Below are 19,842 nucleotides of genomic sequence, written 5' to 3'. Positions count from 1 at the left end.
TTTGGCCACCACATGAGAAGAGAAGACTCCCTGGAAAAGACCCTGATGCTGGGAAAGATGGAGGGCACAAGGAGAAGGGGACGACAGAGGACGAGATGCTGGGACAGTGTTCTCGAAGGGAGCAGCATGAGTCTGACCAAACTGCGGGAGGCAGTGGAAGACAGGAGTGCCTGGCGTGCTCTGGTCCAGGGGGTCACGAAGAGGTGGACACGACTAAACGACTCAACAACAACACTGAAATAAATGAACTTTTCCACGATATTCTAATTTTCCGAGTTTCACCTGTATACCTCAGTGAAGATCATATAGCCATCAGTTAAATATCACTGGGTGATGCATTACTTCATTCCTATTACCTTGCAACCAGAAAATCCATGAAGTTAGTTAGAATGCTATCTGATCATATCTGACTTTAATGTGAGTTTTGTTTGTTATGCAGGGAGGAGGTCGTCACCAATTTTGGTATTTCCCCATTATTTCTCCCTTCTCCTCCCAGCTTAAGCAGGCCTTGGATAGAGCAGTAATTCTTCTTATGTATCTCTCACAGTGTAACTATCGGATTGCTCCGTCCATTTAACTAAAGTTTTAAAAATAATGTTTTAACAAATTCATTGATTTTGGGGGATGTTTTCAGATGAGAGTTTATTGCTGAATCGGTTCTGCTCACGGGCAAAACTATTTTTGTAGATTCTATGCATCATCATCAAAATGTCAGCCCATATGTCCTTTTCATTTTCATGTACCACGAGAAACCTGGTAAGTGAAAAATATCCCTTTTCAACAGCAGAGTGAATAGGAGAAGTAGTCCTCGAAAGAAGAGCGGCAGCGTCTGGCGGCGGAGCAGTGCTTCGGCCGGGCGGAGAGCCGAGGCGCGCGGCTGCGGAGGAACACTCCGCCCCCTCGCAGGTGGGCGGGGCAAGGGCGGGCGAGCGAACCGGAAGCGGAAGTGGTGTGGCGGCCGCGCTTTCTGCTGCGCGTGCGCCCGCCCGGCCTCCCGCCTTTCTCGTTCTCTCCGCCCGCGGCGCCATCAGGTAACAGCCCCGCAGCGAGCGCTGGTAGAGGGGCCGGGGGGGGGGAGCGGGGCGGCTTCCCCGGGAAATGGCCCGGGATAGCGCAGCGGGTCCCACCCGCGGGGCGGGCGGAAGTCCGCTCCCGAGGCAGCCGTTAGGCGCGCGCGGCTGACAGCTCCTTCCGGCTTCGCTGAGACGGAGGAGGCGGCGCGCGGATTCCTAGACCGGCCTGCCGCTCTAGGGCGCGCGGCCGGCTCCCTCTCCAGTTTCGGCCGCTGAGGGAGCCGCGAGGCAGCCGCCGCGTCGCGGGAGGAAGGTGAGGGGCGGCGGCGGGGGGAGGGGAGAGGGTTCGTGGCTTCATTGGTTTGTATTTTATTCATTTGTGGCATTCGCTCCCCGCAGAAAAACCGCCCTGTTGTTTCTGCATTTGCATGCCGAGTCTTCGTCCTTAGATCTCGGGGGTGGGGTGGGGGGTCACAGCATGAAATGGGAACCCAAGAACACACGGCGGAGCAAAAGCAAAGCCACGACCCACAGGCACGTTGAAGGAGCCGTAGGACGGTAACCAGCCGTACGCCCCCTGGAGCAGGATCGGGGTTTTCTGCCGGGCCCCTCAGGGTGCCCAGTGGAGGGTCCTGGGGAGCGGGGGGGGGCACGGTCCCCGAGGCCTCTGGAGAGGAGGCAGGGACCGCCTCCCCCGGAGGGTTTGAACCCTGGCCTCTCCCAGGCCTCAAGTCAAACACTCTGGCCACGATCCTCATCATTATTCATATTATTTATTACATTTCTATACCACCTTTTGTCTGAGAATCACAGGGCTGTTTACCATATAAATAAAACAAAGATACAAACAAAACCGTGACCCAACCATCACCACACACACAGGGTTTTAAAGGCCATAGCTTGTTTAATTAGCCAAAGGAGAGAAGGAGAATTAGTCTGGGGGAAGAGGAATGTTTTTGCCGGGCACCTATGGCACACTGGCTCTGATTTGGGGGCTTGGATTGCCACCTCCTGTTTTTCTGGTGTTGCCTATGTTCTATCAGCAGCAGCCTAAGCACAAAAGCACAGAGAAAGTTCAAGGTGGTGAAGCTTTTCTTTTTTTCTTTGGCATGCAGTTGAGTGGCAAGTAAAACATTTCTTATGGTCCTGTTTAAAATAAGGGGCATGGCCTGTTTTTAAATCTTGACAACAGTGAATCCTTGCAGCTTGCCATAGTCCTGCCTTGATATTTGTTTTTATTTACCACCTACAGCACATTCCTCCTGTGAAGATGTGTGTGTATGCTGCATAAGAGCTGCTTGATTTGTGTGGTGCCTGGGTTTCAAAGGTATGTGTGAGTGGTTGGTCACGGGGGCCAGATTTGGAACGAATGTGAACTTTTAATGCCCTTTTTAAAGAAGTGGTTAAAATTAGGTAGAGTGACTGCTTTTTGTCAGTCCTAGGCAGGGCAAGAGTTAGATTTCTAAAAGAAAAGAGAGTTGTCAGTAAACACTTCAGCTGCTTAATGTCTGTAAGTTAGGCAGCTGTTGGAGACACCAGGAGCAGGGGCCAGTTAAGAAAAAAAAATGGGACTCATAGATGGGCTCCAGCTACCTGGCCAGTCAACTCTCAAGCTTCAAAATTATTCCTTATCCTAAATGTGGTGAGGGTAGTTACTTAGTAGTGGGAAATATAGTTTATGCATGTTTAGAAATACTGTCACCTTGATTTCTTCATCTGATCAGATTGGAGGCCTGATGTTGGGAAAGAGGTTCTGGGTCAGATTAAGCCTTCATATGCACCACAATGGTTGAAAAGCTAGAGTGTTTGGTTTGCATCTAAGAGATGTGAGCTCATGTCTGTTTTCAGACATGATTATACAGTGTTGCATTGGGCAAGTGGCTTTTTCTCAGTTTTCTGTTTATACCAACCTATCTTACAGGGCTTTTGTTGGGAAAACAGACTATGAATAACAACCCTTGCTACTATCCCAGAAGCTAGAGGATGCTCTCCTCTTTGCCGCCACTGCATTATGACATCATCAACCATATATAGGAGCTGCTGCTTGCCTTCTTTGAAACATAGCTTCATCTTCCAGCATTCTGAAAGCATTAGGAGATAGATCAGGAACTTCTGGTTTGTGGTGGTACAAGTGGGAAGCTTATAATGTTTATGTACTATAAGTAAACATGAATTCATGATGCCTGAATGTTTTGACAAGTGGGAGGCACAGGCTCACTTCTCATATCATTCCAAGTTATATGCCTCTATCCTACTGAGGCAGACCAGTCTCCCCCCCCCAAGTTTCTCCATTTGGCCCCCTAGACCTCTTTGGGCATACTTTCCAGCTGTACACCTGACATCACACAGGCAAAGCCCCTTTGCTCAGCTTCCCGAGCACCCAACAGCCAGCTGCTTGTCAGGAACACCTGACAAGTGGCTGTGCAAAACAGGATTAAACTTATCAGCTGATGCAAAGGAAGGGTGATCCTGCTTGGCCCAGGTATGTAAGAGAGCTCCCTGCAGAAAAGCTGCTTCGTTTGGCTGTGCCTTCAAAGCAGAGATGTGATACATATGTGCCCTGAAATGTAAGAGGTTGCACCCTATGATATTTCTACGCTGAGCTTAGATATGTGCAAGGTAGGTGCAGTGACTGTTCACAACACCACTTGATAATGCATTCTTCGTTGATTTGCTATGCTAAGGTAGTAGCCGTTTTGCAGTCGTATCAGCACAGTCTATTTCTTTGGGGCTTAATCAGTCTCAAGAATTTACCCAAGTTACTTCCCAGTAGCTGAGTAAATTTAAATTTCCAAAGCAAGGAATAATTGCTACCAACAGTTATTACTGTTGTGAATGGTCACTGTACACCATTTTGCATCTCATGCTCGTCTTGTGCTAATGTTAACATTGGGTGATAAGCAGCTATGACTTGCTGCTTGTGCAACTGACTTATTGCACAGTTTAGATTTGATTTCCTTGCTACCCAAAAATATTTTAGAAAGGATCAAGGGACTCTCTGGAGCAGATGGTATCACACGGGACTTTGAGGGACGGCAGGTGAAGGGGACATTCTGTTGCATCCCCCTGCGTATTATTGGATGTTGCCTATTATTTTCCCCCCATGCATCTGTTTCAGTCAACTGACACACTAAATGCTTCAGCTGATTAATTCCTGATTGCTAGTCTGCTGTTAGAGAAACCAGGAAAAGGCCCGCAAAAAAAGTAGACAGATACAGGCTTTTGCTGACTTAAAACACATTTCATGAGCTACATAAAGGCCTAATTGAATGATTGTTTGAGGCATCTCAAACAGTTGGCTGTTCAAGACCTTTTATGTAGTTGAAGAAGTGGGTGTTTAATTCCACCAAAGTTTATGCCATAATAAGGTGCCACAAAACTTGGGGTTGTAATTAACACAGTGCTAAAGAGATGGTATTGTCAGCAGAAGTATTTCTTCTTGCCTGATGGATCTCCCCTCTCTTCCCCCTGCATGCTGCTATGGCGATTTTCCTGATCCTCCAGAGCATCTTTGGGAAGTGTACACTGTGGCAGGAGAGTGGGAAAGCCATTGCGCTAGCAGGTATCATTGGGCTGGCTTCTGCTGGTGCTACAGTTTAGTTGAATGCAGCCCTTTGTTTTGGTGGGGAAATTTTAATCTTCATAGCACCTGGAATTTGGTTTCCTTAGTATCTGATAGGCAGGGAAGATAAAAGTAAATATGTTGTAGGTGTTAATAATTCAGTCCATAAAAATAATGAAAAATATTCCTGAATGATACTAAACATTATTATTCTATATGGGATGAATGTGGGATGACTCCTTGAACTAGATCTGTGATGGCTAACCGAGAAGAGTCCAAGAAGTAAATTCTAATTTGTGAAAAGTACCATGTAAGCATAAACTTGAGTACATATGCAGTAGCTACTTCCTCCCAATGACTTGCTGTACATTTGTTTCAAGTATGCTGAACCAGGGGACAAGTGGGAGTATAAATCTAATGCATTCATAGCTGGACCACTACGTGTCTCCACGTGTGCCACGAACATCCCTTTTCCAAACCCAAAATACTGTGTAAAGGAGGAAGTAGTCTTCCAACAATGTGATGTTTTCCTATACCATCAAAAGTACCAAGTGACTAAACCTGTAAATTTGTTTTAATTCTGTATTGAAATTCTAAATGAACTATTTCTGTTGGAAATGTTGGTGCCTTTGTAGGTTCAACAGATAAGGAAACAGACAGGCAACTGGAGAACACCTTAGATACATAAAGCTACATTCTTTTATGGATGAAATGGTTTACATTTGTCAGAATCTGATTACTCTTTTTATGACTTATTTAATTTTAACACTAAGGCATTACATGATGAACCATTTAGTGCATTTTAGCTTTTTAAAAATCCATCACAAGTCACTGAATTATTACGTAGTGTCTGGTAATGCAAGCTGCTCATTGCAAGTTGCTTGCCACCTATTTAAAAACCACTAGATGTGAAGCATGGCTGATTACTCTTTTGTTTTATTTGTTCTAATACAGTAGTGCTGTACAATGGCTAAGAGAGTAGCAGAAAAGGAGCTGACTGACAGGAACTGGGATCAAGAAGAAGAAACTGAAGAGGTAAGGAAGGTTAGATGCTTTTATTAGAAATAAAATTGAAATAGTTGCTAGAATCAATAGGAAGATCATAGAAAACTAAATGATTGCATTTTATTACTATGTTGGCACTGTATCGCAAGCTAAACATAAAAAGAACAGATTACACCAGGTAAGCGGATTTCTCCCTTGTAACTTTCATAGATCTATGGGCAACAATTAATTGCAATCACATTCATGTAGCTAGTATCGGGGCTGGCTCATTCACAAGGCAAGTGATCCACAGACTGCAATGGCTGCATCACACCTCGTGTGGAGGCTGGATCCGCTGCCTTCTTGGCAGCTCCCCCACCCCCACCCTGCAGTGCCATCTCTACAGCAACATCTCAGCAGATAGGAGGCACTGCTTTTCTCCTCTCACCCCTAGGGAGGAAATGGCAGGAGCTGCCTTCTGGGGTCATCACCTCCCCCTTTACATCCTTTGATTCCCACTTCAGCTCTCAAGTAAGGTTGATTTGATTCCTCTCCTGGTTCCCGGTCCCTCTTGTTCCTGATGTAGATCTGCATTCACTCCTTCTTTCCTGGTGGGGAGGGGCACCATTTCACTGTTTGCCTCAGATGCCCTGGATGCTTTTGTCAGTTATATGCAATGGATGTGTTTTGCCTAAGAGTTGCAGTGTCAAGATTACATTGTCAAATGAGTTCAACAGAAAAAAGCTTAGAGGTCCTGGGGTGTTTGTGGTGCTAGGCTTTTCAGTAATGGCCCATCTCAGAGCATCATTAAATCTTTTCACATCTTTGCAAATGGAATGCACTTCCTGAAATCATTCAAAATGCCAATAACCAGAGCTGTTTCTAGTCTTCCTTAGCAGCTACTACCTACATTTCCATAAATCTGTTTTATTGGATTGGAAAACTTGCAATCATCTCAAAGGCCATAAGTGAAACCTAATGCCATTAAAATTAGTTCAGATTTTTTCCTTTGACCTTAACTGTACATGAGTTGTGTCATATGTTGTATCAGCAACCTAAGAGCTTCATGAATGTATTCAACTTTGGCTTCTTGTTTCCGGTGCTCCAGGAATGGAGTTTCTCCCAACGCTGCATGAGAGAGACAGATGGAGATAATCAGATAATGATGGGGGAATTTCATTATCTGTTTTCCTCTTTGGTTGGAAGAGGGACCAAGCTCTCACCCACAGTTTGCCTGGCGGTCTGACACTTGCTTCCCCATGGAATGCAAGGGCAGGCAAAGGCACTGGGTTCATGGAGTACTCTGGCTGCCACGAACCCCTCCCATCCCCTTCCTGGTTATCCTGTTAATTGGGCTTTAATTGGAGCAAACTACAGGCCAGAGGCGATGAGATAAGAAACTGAAAACAACCCAGCTACAAAGATGTAAAAGGTTTGGACTGAGAGCGGAGGCAAAGGGCCTTCTGGGTAGTAGTGCCTGCCCTGTGGAACTACCTCCCAGCTGATGTCAAGGCAATAGACAACTATTTTACTTTTAAAAGACAACTGAAGGCGGCCCTGTTTAGGGAAGTTTTTAATGTCTGATGCTGTATTGTTTTTAATATTCGTTTGGAAGCTGCCCAGAGTGGCTGGGGAAACCAGATACCCTAAATCAGAGTGGCTGGGGAAACTATTAGATACCCTAAATCAGTTAGGATCCAATTTGGCATGTTCTGACATACTTACTGTGTCAATTTTACTTAGTTTTACTTATTTAACAAGTTTTCCTAATATCCCATAGTAGTTGCAATGAAAAATTTCATTAAGAAAAAAAAGCATTGAAGCACACAATATATTTTATATGCTATATTCAAACAGAAACCTGTTAAGTATATTGACATAATTTTTTATGTTATAAAAGGGTAATTATTTGACTTGCTATTGACGCAACTTTGGGAATGTTTCTTGATAAAGCAGGGTTTACAGTTTAAATATTTTTGTAGCAGTCAAGTGATACACCTTTTATCGACAAAAGATTCACAAGTAGTTTTTGTAAAATGCTATTGTTAAAACTGAATATACAATGTCTATTTGCTTATTATAAAATGTTGAGCCTTATAGTGTTAAAAGTGAATTTGTATTTTGAAATTAGGGTTTTGTAATACAAGGGAATCAAGAGGCAATTTTCTGTGTGCAAGTGGAACCTTGTTTGTTCTAAGAATATAATATTCCTTGCAGGTGGGAACGTTCTCAGTGGCCAGTGAAGAGGTTTTAAAGAACAGAGCAATTAAGAAGGCAAAGCGTAGAAATGTGGGGTTTGAGGTACATAAATGCACTAATTTTATAATAAATGTCTGATTCTTGGTCCAACCATTTGTATTGCCAAAAATGCACAGGTAATTGTTTCTTATGTGGAAAGTACTGTAAATAATGATGCACAAATTCAGCCAAGTATTGAAATGACTGAAGGTTGTTTTGACGAAATATAACATTTCCTGTTTGAAGTGAAGTGCACCTAGGAAATTAATATTGTGTGAAATGGCCCCAAAGGAGAGCAGAATGTTGAAAACAGTTGGAGGAAGACAAGAGTGATAGAATACTTCCCATATTTATTTCACCACTCTTTCTAGGAGCCAGACAGAGAGATAAATCTTCTGTCCTCTGCGCAGCAACCCAGTTGCCATGCCATATTTTCTAAAGTGAATGTAGCCATTGCTTGCTTGGATTTTGCATCCCTGTTCATGATGGTAGCTGTAGTGTGTAAAAATAATAATCTGGTAAATGTTTTTGATTCTGTCCCCGTCACATCCCACTGCCCAAATACATGCACAGTCCGTTTGAAAATAGGTTTGCTTTTAGTATTATTATTTTAAACTTCTTGCTAGTTCGAAATCTTTCTCTTCCTCAGTCATATTCTTCTAAACAGATCTCCAGGGATTTGTTCAATTTTTTTGAAAACCCAGAAGCAAAACCAATGTTCTTGGAGTTGCAGATGTTTGCAGTTTTCAGTTTGTCTGTTAAAAGCGATTTTATTGCTGGTGAATTCCATACTGATTGCATTCACATGACACAGCAAGCCAAACTGTGACTTACCAGGATCTCACAAATGTACAGGCTCCCAGAAAGGAGCCTGCAGCCACGTTGTTCCTCCATGGACTTTTTACTGCCACACTGAGCTAAGCCAGAGTTTGGCTTAGTTTGTCATGTGAACCAGGACTCATGATTAAGGTCTCGCCTTGCAGGCGAAGCCAAGCGTTTGTTTGTTAATGTGTGTGTTACTGTTGATTGCTCTCTATATTGAAGGGTGGGGATAGCCCTTCAGCTGGCTCAGGAGTGAGTGATTACTCTGAGCGCTCAGGTTTTGTCCACATGAGTTGGGTTTTCTTTAATCAGAAGATACCATTTGTCTTGTGATAGTGAATCTAATTTCACAATGGCTCAACATATATTGGCTGCTCCACACATACATGTACACTTCATTGATACCCATGGGTTAAAGGCAAGTAAATGTCTGAACTATCTTCATGGAAAATATACTTAATGTTTGGTGATAAGAACATTCCATGCTTAGTTTCCAGTGATGTCTGGAATGATACATTTCATCATTTGATGAATGTGTGTGTGAGAATCAGATAGGGACCAAATATAATATGTCCTAGAATATTTACCTTGAATAAGGGAAGCAAAGATTTTGTATGGGTGGACATTAACATAATCATACTGATGGAACTTTGTGGGGATACAGTTAAAAAGTGAGATAAGTGTTTTACATCTCTTTCAGGCTGAGAGTGGTGGAGCTTTTAAAGGTTTTAAAGGTTTCGTTTTGCCATCTGGAGGTGGAGGATTTTCTGGCTTTGGCAATGGCACCGGAACAAAGCCTTTAGGGGGGCTATCGAATGGCGGCGGCAGCATTGCAAATAGCTCATCGTTCACTAATTTAAAGACAGCTGCTGAAACAACTACTACATTTAGTAAGTTCACCAGTAAAAGTTTCTCATCAGACGATACTTGTAAAAATGTTTTTAATGATATTAAGGGAGTCGAAAGGTTTGTGTAAGTATGTGTCACATCCAGCCCTCATATCAACAAGCATATAGATGGAGGTGATGATCCACTTGGCATTGTGTGCTTCAAAAAGCTGTTGGGCAAAAAAAAATAATCACATATCCATGCATGGTTAAAATGGATAAATATGAGCCAAACATTCTGGATGTTCAGTATATAAATCACTTACATAAGCTGATTATTTACCTATTGTTCATTTATCACATCTTTAAAGTTGCACTATTTCCCCCCACATTCCCCCCCCAAGAGATCTGCACATATATGAACATACCAATTACTACATATTTTTGTTTCTGTCCCCAAGGCTATTTAGGTTGTGTTAGAAAGTAGTTAAGTGTTCATAGGCATCTATATCTGGATATATTGTATATATTTTATTATACACACATATACTCATTATTTATATTTTACCATATTAAGTTAAATTATAATATATTATTGTAATAGCACATTATAGTATGGAGCATATATATTTTTCTAGTTATATGTTGCCTAGGAGCACGTAAGGATTTTTAGTTCCAGTTACAGATAGGTAGCCGTGTTGGTCTGCCATAGTCAAAACAAAAAAAATTCCTTCCAGTAGCACCTTAAGTCAGTAGCACAACTAAGTCAGTTCTTGGTATGAGCTTTCGTGTGCATGCACACTTCTTCAGATACACAGGATTTATAGTGTCATTCATTTTTTCATTTCAGTAAGTTATGAAGAGGGCTGGTCTGTCCTATCCTGAATACATTGCTCATTTAGACCATTTGTGCGGTGTCCAGGTTCCTTATGAGCCAGTCTTCCACCTTTGGTATCTCTTGACTTTTTCCATGCTTGCTCTGCTATCACAGTGCTGCAATAAATGAATGATAATTTCTTCGTCTTCTTGAACAACTACTTCCTTCACATATAAAATCTATACATTTATATCAAATGACCCATTAAAAGTACTAAGTTGGGCAAAATATTTTAATTTCACCTATTTGCTCTTGGAGCCTGAACTGACTCTGGCTGGTTGGCAATGAGACCTTGGGGTCATAGTGGATACATTAACAAATATATTGACCCCAATATCATGACGGAACAGAGCTCTGGTTCCCAGTCTCACGATGGTACAGCTATCCATATAGATAGATAGAAAGATAGATAGAGATAGATATATAGATATATACCGGTATGTAGATATATTTAAAAAAATGGCATTACCTGGAACAAATCAGTAGAACAAATTCAGTAAATAGAATGGGGGGGGGGGAGAATGCATTCTAGAAATGGGTTCAGGTCAGGTTTATGTATGCATACAGCATTGTAAAGAAAGTTCATAAAATGCTCTTCTTTCTAATAGGTTCTGTGGTGTCCAGTGGTTCAGTGAATAATACTGTAACTGAGAAAAAGCCTGTAAGTGTGGAAGCAAATGGTGAGAGCCAGCAGCCCTTGTCCTCTGGATTCACTGAGAACAAAGCATGCAGCCCTGATGCTTATCATAAACAGTTAGCCGCTCTAAATTGTTCGGTGCGTGACTGGATAGTAAAACATGTAAATGCCAATCCACTCTGTGACCTGTCGCCGATTTTCCGAGACTATGAGAAATATTTAGCTGAGATAGAGCAACGCGGAATGAGTAGTGACAGCGGTTCTGAAAGTGACAGTAACAAGACAGTTGGAACTCAGCCTGGGTCTGCATTTGGGAGTCCGAATCTTCAGCAGAGTTCAACGTTTTTCTTCAATAACAACAAATCTGAGAATGCACCAGGAAAGAAAACAGACATGGAAAAGAAAACGGAACCAAAACTAGGGTCTATGTCAACTGTCTCCTTTACTTTTAGCAAGAGCGTAGACAACTCTGGAATGAATTCTGGTGCATTACCTAGTTTCTCATTCTCTCCTGGAAGTGCAAGTTTATTTGGAAAAGATACAAGCCAAGGCAAGGTTGTTTCTTCATTTTCCAGCAAAGCATTAGATATTCAGACAGAAAGTGGTGGCAGTGAAGATAAAGGTAAACATTTATTGTTTTAGAAGTTGAGAAATGGGATTCAGTCCCATGTTTCATTGAAATCTGGTGAGCTTCCTGCTGATGTGCAGAATTGGACCCCCTAGAAATCTGTTTCTCATGCCAGAGGACTCTAAGATAGGGTGTCACTGAGGATTACAAATAATAGCTGGCTGCCTAGGCCAGCTAAAACTTATGGACCCCTGCAGGAATGCCTTTTAGTATTGGGTGACTTTGAATAGAATTTGGTGCTTTACTAGCAATCTGCGCTGCTTTTTCTACTTTGAAACTTCCATAACAAATGTTTGTAGGTGAAATTATTGAAAGCCCTGCTTTGGTTCTCCTTCCATTTAAATAACCTTAACTATAGATGGGGTTAAGCAGGGGTTGGGGGGTAGGAATAGGAAAAGGGTAAGAGCACCTCCACTGCCCTGTCATATGATGATGATGGTAATTTTAATTTAAAATAATAAATAATTGATAATAATAATTATTTATACCCCGCCCATTTGGCTGGATTTCCCCAGCCACACTGCGGCTTCCAACAAAATATTTAAAATACAATAAAAAAATCAGACATTAAAAACTTCCATAAACAGGGCTGCCATCAGATGTCTTCTAAAAGTCAGATGGTTGTTTAACCCAGGGTTGCTGTGTTATTTATTACAAAGAATCTCTATATATATGTATATAAAAACTTTTTTGTTATTTACTTTATGGCAATTAGAAAAAATAAAATAAGCTTTTAAAGTTACAGTTCAAGTAGATAATTTTAATCAAGAGTGTTCTTTAAGAAATGTAGAAAGCTTATAAGCCATATTTTAATGTTTAAGGCTTATAAATGTAAGTGTTGAAGTAGAAGTTGAGTGGGAAATGCAGCAGTGTTACTGCTAATCAGCACAGCTTAAAATATATTCTAATATCCAGGGGTTGGCAAGGAAGGTTTACCTCCCCTGAGCCAGTTCACTCCAGCGGAGGTCCCTCCGTGGGCCAGATTGTGTGAGCACGTGCGTCCACAATTTCCGGCGTCTGTGCATGCACAGACGCGATTTCCGGTGCCGCGGAAGCAAGTCCCTGCACCGGTTTAGTACAGCGCGTAGGGACTCGCCGAGCAGGTGGCTCGGTTCAGGGGCAGCTCGTGGGCCAGTTAAACGACCCCGGTGGGCCACTTGTGGCCGATGGGCCTTAGGATGCCGACCCCTGCTAATATCTGTAACTTCTTTCTCTCTAGCACATTGTTTGAAGATTGTTTAGAAATATATTTTATACTGATAAAATATATATATTTTATACATACTGTGATCTTGCTCACATGCAACCAGAAGCTGAGCTGTGGTTTGGCTTAGTGTTATGGCTGAACCTTGAGCTCATGGTTTGTTTTCCCCAAACAAGCAATGGTGAGTGGTAAGCCACAAACAAACCTTGGTTTCAGGTCACAGCTGTCTGGGGCAAGGCCAGCCATGAGCCCAGGTTTGGATGCAATGCCAAGCCAAGCCATGATTTAGCTGCTGGTAGTGGAGCAACGAAGGAAAAGTAAAGCACTTGTGAGTTGCTCCTTGTCAAGCCATAGTTTGGCTTACTATTCCATGTGAACCAGGTAGCTGTATCTGATATCTAATATCCCCATGTTTTTTTCAAACATCAAAAGACTTTTATGTACTGCAATGTCTTTTCTTGTATATACGTAACACTTACCTGAAATTATTCTTCCTACAGGGGGTGATGAAGAAGATGAGGAGCCACCAAAAGCAGTAGTGAATGAAATAAAGGAAGATGATGCCTTCTACTCGAAGAAGTGAGTTGTGTTCTTTGATACTATTACCACGATCATGCTCTTACTGTAGAGAGTTCAGTATGCTTTTTTCCCTAATTTTGTGTGTGTGAGTGAAAGTCTTTAGCAGTTTATAGTGCATTACAACTACAAAGTAAAGGAAATTTCTTTTGCCGAAACTATTTTGTATCTCTTTATACTACTGGAGTTCAAACATTGATAATTCCAGGGGGTACAAGTTACAGGTTGCCTCTATTTTGGCACGGAGTGACTCAAAGAACTGCTTAGTCTTTGTCTCATCCAAAGACCTACAGTCTTTTTGTCAGCAGCTGATTTTAAAACACTTTAAAATTTAAAGGCAGTTTTATGTGCAGCTGGGGGGGGTGCTGTTTCTCAGAGTAAATCTGAGGCCCCCTTGAGCTCATGGTTCTTTAAATCTTGGCCATTATTTTCAGTATACTCTGGAAGATTCTAACAAATAGTTTTATCATGTTCCAAAGACTTATTGTCTGGAAGGACTATGTATATAACTATTAGTCTGGCTAGTTCCAGCCTGAGTATTATTTGTATGTATGTATTATTTGTATGTATTATTTGTTTCTATGCTGGTGTTTGCCACATACAAGCTATTTGGAGGCTTTTATTCACCTTTCACATTCATGCACGTTCTGTAAAATGAATCTTGTCTGTTTCTTTTTTTCAGGTGCAAAGTTTTTTACAAGAAAGATAATGAATTTAAAGAAAAAGGTATAGGAACACTACACTTAAAACATGCAGGAAATCAGAAGATTCAGCTATTAGTACGGGCAGATACCAACTTAGGTATGTTATTATTATTATTAGTTCAGTAAACTTCCAAGCCACTGCTAAGTCAAAGGCTTCTGGCTTTCACATAATTAAGATATTTATGATGGTCCTTTTTTGCTCTCATGCCTACAGCTGTATAGAATTTTACACATAAGTAAACAACAGGCACATCTAGCAGTGGCTGTGATTTGTGTCCCAAGTTGGATGTATGCAGTTGCTAGCACATAGTTGATGCAAACCAGCACTGACAGCCATTACTACAAGTTTGGCTTATCAACCATGTAGTGTTTGGCCACTGGATCTCAGGAATTCGTTTTTCTTTTTTACTTGCTAAGTATTAACACAATGAGATCTTGCCCATTTTTAGGAATAGTAGCTAATGTGATGAGGAAATGAGTTGAGGAAATAATGGAGGCTTGTAAGTCAGTAACAGAGCACAAGCTTTTCCCATATAAAAACATCTCTTGTAGCAAGGAGCTGTGGCTGAGACCTTGAGAGAACCACTGCCAGGTGGAACAGCCTGTGGTTGGCTAGGTGGATCAGTAACACCTGATTTTCTCATACCTCAGGTCACCATACTACTACCTAAACATTCATATTTTGTATTTATTTTGCTCTTTTCCCAACTTCCACTCTGTTGCAGGCAACATATTGCTGAACATTTTGGTGCCTCCTAAGATGCCATGCTCCAGAACAGGGAAGAACAACGTGCTCATAGTCTGTGTTCCAAATCCACCCATTGATGAGAAGAATGCTACCGTCCCTGTTCCTATATTGATAAGAGTGAAAACAAGTCAGGATGCAGATGAGTTGCACAAAATTTTACTGGAGAAGAAGGAGGTCTAAAATATGGGCTGTTGAAAATTACAGACGAAACTTGCCAAACTGCTGCTGCTCATTTCCCCTCTCTTGACTCTGCTAGTAACTTTTTAAACCACTTCTGACATTCTAAGGACTGTTTAGGAACTCTGAAGAGCTTTGGTGAGGGAAAGAAACTAAGATGGCCAATAAAAGCTTTTAACTTGACACAAGAGTCAATTCTTCCTCCCTTCTAATTTGAATATCTAATGCATGAACCATATTTGAAGAAAACTTGCATATCAAAAAATAAACATTTTTATTATACAGAATAAAACTGATTTATACTCAAATGGTGTAAAATACTACACCGGAAATTGTGTAGGAAGAATTTTGTGTGGGTGGAAAGAAATTTGACAAACTTCTTTATCTTGCATCCAAGTTTGAATTGAAATCATCTCCTAAATGTGAAATCACAGTTCAGATTATGTTGAAGGAACAAATGTGTTAAACTGAACAGTATAGTTTTTGTGTTTTAGTAACAGCTGTTAAAAATCAGTACCCTGATTTTTAAGGCCAAAGTTGCAGGTTGTTATTTTCTCATTCCCTAGAGAAAAAACTGAGGGGAAAGGTATCATGGCTATATTTTTTTCAATCCAATCCTGTCTCTTGGATTTTATCAAACCTGGAGCATCTTGTGTTGAGATATTTGATGGACTTTCTTCCATTGTACTCTTGCTAAAGCCTTATCTTCAGGCTTGAAAATTCTGTACAGTCCCCTTTAATGTCAAGGGGCTTGTGCAAGAGAGCTGTGAATTGTGCCCACACTATTTTGGGTGTGCACCAGTGTGCATTTAACGGGATCAGCAGTCAGACCATGAATACCCTGCTATTTAAATAGTTGTCTTACTAATGTAAAGCCACACATAACCAGTCCACAAATATTGGTTATCATAGGTTCCGAAACATCTGAATCTTTAAAGTTCTAGTCGTACCTTAAAACTGGAAGGGAGCTGGGATGCTGTGGAAGCAGGACCCGTATTGATTATGAATTGGTGCCTTTTTTGCATCAAGTTTTAAGTGTTGGACTTCCTAAAAAGTAAGTGTGAGAGTATTTCAAGAGTTAGCACCCCACACTGAAATATCTTGGGGTACAGTCCAGCAAGGAATAATCTGACCCAATCCCCATTAAAATAAATCGGAGTTACCATTTATGTTAGTGAGGTTTGGGCTAATGAGCTTCACACTGGATTGTTCTCTTTAGCATTCAAGATGGCGAACAATCAGAAATGCTAACTTGCATGTTAATATTATAAATGGGAACATGCATATGGAGTCCAGTCTTACTGTTAGAGGCTCAGGTTGAATGGCCAAGAGCTTCAGTAATATTGTGTGCTCTTGTCTTTGAGAAATAGTGTCTTAAAAATCCTCAGTGAGCTTTGTTTACTCCCCTGTGTCTGGGCAAACAGCCTGCTCTTTTTCTAGAAAGCAGATAGCCTGTTCCCACACCCTCCTCTAACATAATTTTAACATTGAGAGACTGTTAATATTACAGGTATGCTGTGTATTTTGCACTTGTCTGATTCCTAAAGTGCAACTGTGTATATGTAACAATTTTTCAGTTACCGAGTAGAATAAGAAATAGCATTTCATTGACATGCAGTTTGTTCTCATAATTTTTTTGCTATGTCTTACGTGATGCTGCTTCTGTAAGAAATCCAGAGTGCACATGTTGCTTTTCAAAGTTAAAAGCAGCATGAAATAATAATCGTAATGTCCATTAAATGTTTGCAAGAGCTGGTCAAAAGGCGTTGCTTGAAAGTGGTTGTGTTATGGAAAGTGGTCAGTTACTTCTTTCTTAGAGCAAGCATAAAATGGGATTATTTCACGCTGCTGCTGAGGAAGGCATTCCAGAAATGCATTGGAATTTCCTGCACCTCTTGGAATGTATGTCTGCTGCATAGAAATGTGAAGATCCCTGCTGTGGGTGCACCTTGGCCATCCTGTGTGGGTTGTGACATGATGTAGCGAAAGCTTCCCAGGCCCTGCCCTTCACTCACCCTCGTGGGGAAAGCTCCATCAGCCTTCTGCAACCTGTCCACTGCCAGATGCTTAGACTGCAGCCCCACCTAGTAGGTTTTGGCTGGAGCTCCTATGAGCTGTAGTCCAAACCTGGAGGGCACCCGGCTGGAGAAGGCAGTCATAGATACACAGAACAAATGCATAAACCAGCAGACTTGAAATCCTAAATGTAAGTGTTGACTTTGTGATTGGCCCATCGCTTTCAGTAATAAAAATTATTACAAGAATAACAATCTGAATTACTAAGTGGATCAAAATTGGCTTGCTAAGAAAGAAGGAGAATGTGCATAGACTTTGTTTTGTAGGTTTCTGATGTTGATCCTGTTGGCTTGCTCCTGCTGTGAAAGGTAAGATCTCATTTTTGTGTGTTGGTTTTACTCTCAAAGTAAGTTTAAAAGGCTGTATAAAACTGGACGATCATTTTTCTTTTGCACAAAATTGTAGCTTTAATTATATTTAAAAATCTTAATCAAGTCTACTGATACTTGCTGCATAACAATAAGGCAGTGTCTTAATTTGCAGTCTGATCACTTGCCGCCTTGTAGACACAGTGTTTGTAGTCTGACTATATTGCTGTAGGATTTAAGTGACTGTTGTTCGCCTGTTGCCTGTTTGCAAGATTGCCAACCAAACTTGCAAAATCATTTTTACATTTTGACAGAAGTAGAGAGTCTAAAGAAGTCCATCTACTGATTTATTAGATACTGCTGCTTTGCACATGCAGAGCTTTCTCTTGGAATGACAGGATTAAAGGCCTAGCTGCCACTGAGCTGGTCACTGGTGTCTGACCTGCATCTCTTCAGACTGCAGGCAGGGGTTCTCTTGATTGGATTCACGTTGGCTAGAATGGTTGTAGCCTAGCCTTCTCCCTGACATTCAGGATTCTGTGCGGAAGGAATTACTTTGTAGGAAAGAGTGTTTTGTTACATGAGCCCCGCCTGCCACTCAGTCCAGATGCAGACCTGCCACTCAAGGGAGAACTAGGGCAAACCTCAACTTGTTTGGGGAGTGTGCTGTTTCTCTATTTTTTTTAATTCATCAAAAGGTTTGTCGTCAAAATCCTGTATAGAAGGGGTGTGGAGAATATTTGGCTACAAGTAGTTTGTAAACTGAAAATATGTCGCTACATATAAGGAGCAATAAGTACTGTATTGCATCTTGCTTTAACTCCCTTTGCAACATAATGTAATTTGACAACTGTTCTGTCTAATGCCTTAAGTTATTTTTAGCAGAGGTTGCTAAACTGTATCCCACAAATGTAAACATTTGATAAATTTCACAGTGCATGGAAACCATGTATAAAAGCTTAATGAACAGCTATCTGAACAATCAACATGAACCTTTTGACTGTCAACATTTTTGTTTGTACCCCTTCTCATAGGACGCCATCTGAAAGGCTAAACAAGAATTGGGACTTGCCTTTTATCATTTTTCACATGTCCATTTGCTAGCTGTAGTTCTTTCTAAGGAAATGTATAAAAATCCATGGAAATGTGAATAAACAAATAGGATGGGTGAACTCTGATCTGTACATGTTTGCATTCTACCTCCTGGGCTTGGTGGCGAAGATGGTCAGGGTCCGTGCAGCCAGGTAAAGATGAAATTGTCGGGGGTGATAACTTGGTCGTAGAGCACAGTAGGCTCCACATTCAGTCCATTGCCCCTCCAGTTCTTTGGCCTTAGAGAGAAGCTGAATAGCTGGTGGGGGGATATGGTCAGTCGTGGTCAAAGGCAGCTTCATATGTTAAGTGTCTTAATGACCAAACATTTGATAAATGGAGCTCACGCTGCTAGGAGGGGAGGTGCCATTTGCTCTGCCGCCCGTGGCCTGGACCCGCTTACTCTGGAGGTAAATTGAAGTAGCCTGTGGGAATTGCATTGAAGTGACTTGGTGTCCTTGGGAGTGTCCACTTTGGGACACTTGGTTTAAGTTCTAGGTTTCTTCCTTTGCAGAAGACGCTGCAGAAAGATTAGGAGTGTTATTGCCTTGACAATGAGGAGGGTAGTGAAGACTTACCAAAGTATTTCATCTTACAAGACCGTTTTGAAGCAAATGTAGTTCCTTGACTTCTTTTGCGGGGGGCGGGGTTAGTATTGCTGGACTATGAATCAGGATTTTTAGTAATAGATGGATTCAATTATTTAATAGATCTTATACTAATGGTGCTGAGAATTGCTAAATTACCATGTCTAGCCACAGCATGCACTGGTGATTTCTTGTGTTGTGGTATTGCATAGCTCACACAGTGCACTACAGTTCTGCTTTAATTTAAATAAAAAATGGTTTCTGAGGCTCTGGAGAAGTTTGAAAAGAGTATAGATAATCTATTTGTCATCTAGTGATTTGCAGGGGTCAGGCAGGGACACAACTCGCTCTGTCATTAGTAGAAGCAAAAGAACTGCAAGTTGGAAAAACCCATTGCCATTTAATTTAATTTTATATATTTCAGAATATAGCATTCTAAAGTGATGTTTCTACCATATACTTGTCTAATATTGATGCATACATATGACAACTTGAATTTCATGTTGCAGGAGGTGAAGACCCACAAGCATACTGTCCTAGGGGTAATGCACTCTAGCCAGAACTAATCCAGCCTTTGCCAACCCAGTGCCTCATCAGCCCCAACCAGCATGCCTAATGGTCAGGCGTGATAGGTGTTGTATTCAAAATAATAAAGGGCCTGCCTGAGGTTGGGCATAGCCTTCAATTGTGGGAAGTGTTTGTGTTTGAGAAACAACCAATTGGGACCAATCTGATACAGTGGAACCTTGGGTTATGTACCATCCTTACGAATGCCTTGGGTA

General features: G+C 41.4%; 1 protein-coding gene across 16 annotated transcripts; it reads left to right on the top strand.

Annotated features, from left to right (window-relative positions):
* The first annotated feature begins 889 nt into the window (after positions 1-889).
* On the top strand, positions 890-18,555 carry NUP50 (nucleoporin 50). Of its 16 annotated transcripts, none has more exons than XM_083738834.1 (10): positions 890-1,031; positions 2,266-2,340; positions 2,935-3,128; positions 5,530-5,610; positions 7,777-7,860; positions 9,320-9,509; positions 10,932-11,582; positions 13,293-13,371; positions 14,051-14,169; positions 14,798-18,555. In XM_083738834.1, exons 4-10 carry the CDS (start codon positions 5,542-5,544, stop codon positions 14,998-15,000), a joined length of 1,395 nt encoding a protein of 464 aa, XP_083594960.1. In that variant the 5' UTR covers positions 890-1,031; positions 2,266-2,340; positions 2,935-3,128; positions 5,530-5,541; the 3' UTR covers positions 15,001-18,555. The 16 variants fall into 16 exon arrangements, with proteins under 16 accessions (XP_083594960.1, XP_083594970.1, XP_083594972.1 ...); XM_083738844.1 differs by having other exon boundaries at positions 2,935-3,138; XM_083738846.1 differs by having other exon boundaries at positions 2,935-3,144.
* The last annotated feature ends 1,287 nt before the right edge of the window (positions 18,556-19,842 follow it).

This window comes from Podarcis gaigeae (genome assembly GCF_964106915.1).
Source record: "Podarcis gaigeae genome assembly, chromosome: 5".
NCBI classification, from domain to species: Eukaryota; Metazoa; Chordata; class Lepidosauria; order Squamata; family Lacertidae; genus Podarcis; species Podarcis gaigeae.
The sequence above is the reverse complement of the archived record's forward strand: the minus strand, read 5'-3'. Positions and strand labels throughout refer to the sequence as shown.

What these genes read in the sequence shown, in the direction of transcription:
- NUP50 (XM_083738845.1), top strand. Translation starts at nt 5,542, where the DNA reads ATGGCTAAGAGAGTAGCAGAAAAGGAGCTGACTGACAGGAACTGGGAT. An exon ending in AAGAAGAAGAAACTGAAGAG is followed by an intron (nt 5,611 to 7,776) that starts GTAAGGAAGGTT and finishes TATTCCTTGCAG; the next exon opens with GTGGGAACGTTCTCAGTGGC. An exon ending in GTAGAAATGTGGGGTTTGAG is followed by an intron (nt 7,861 to 9,319) that starts GTACATAAATGC and finishes CATCTCTTTCAG; the next exon opens with GCTGAGAGTGGTGGAGCTTT.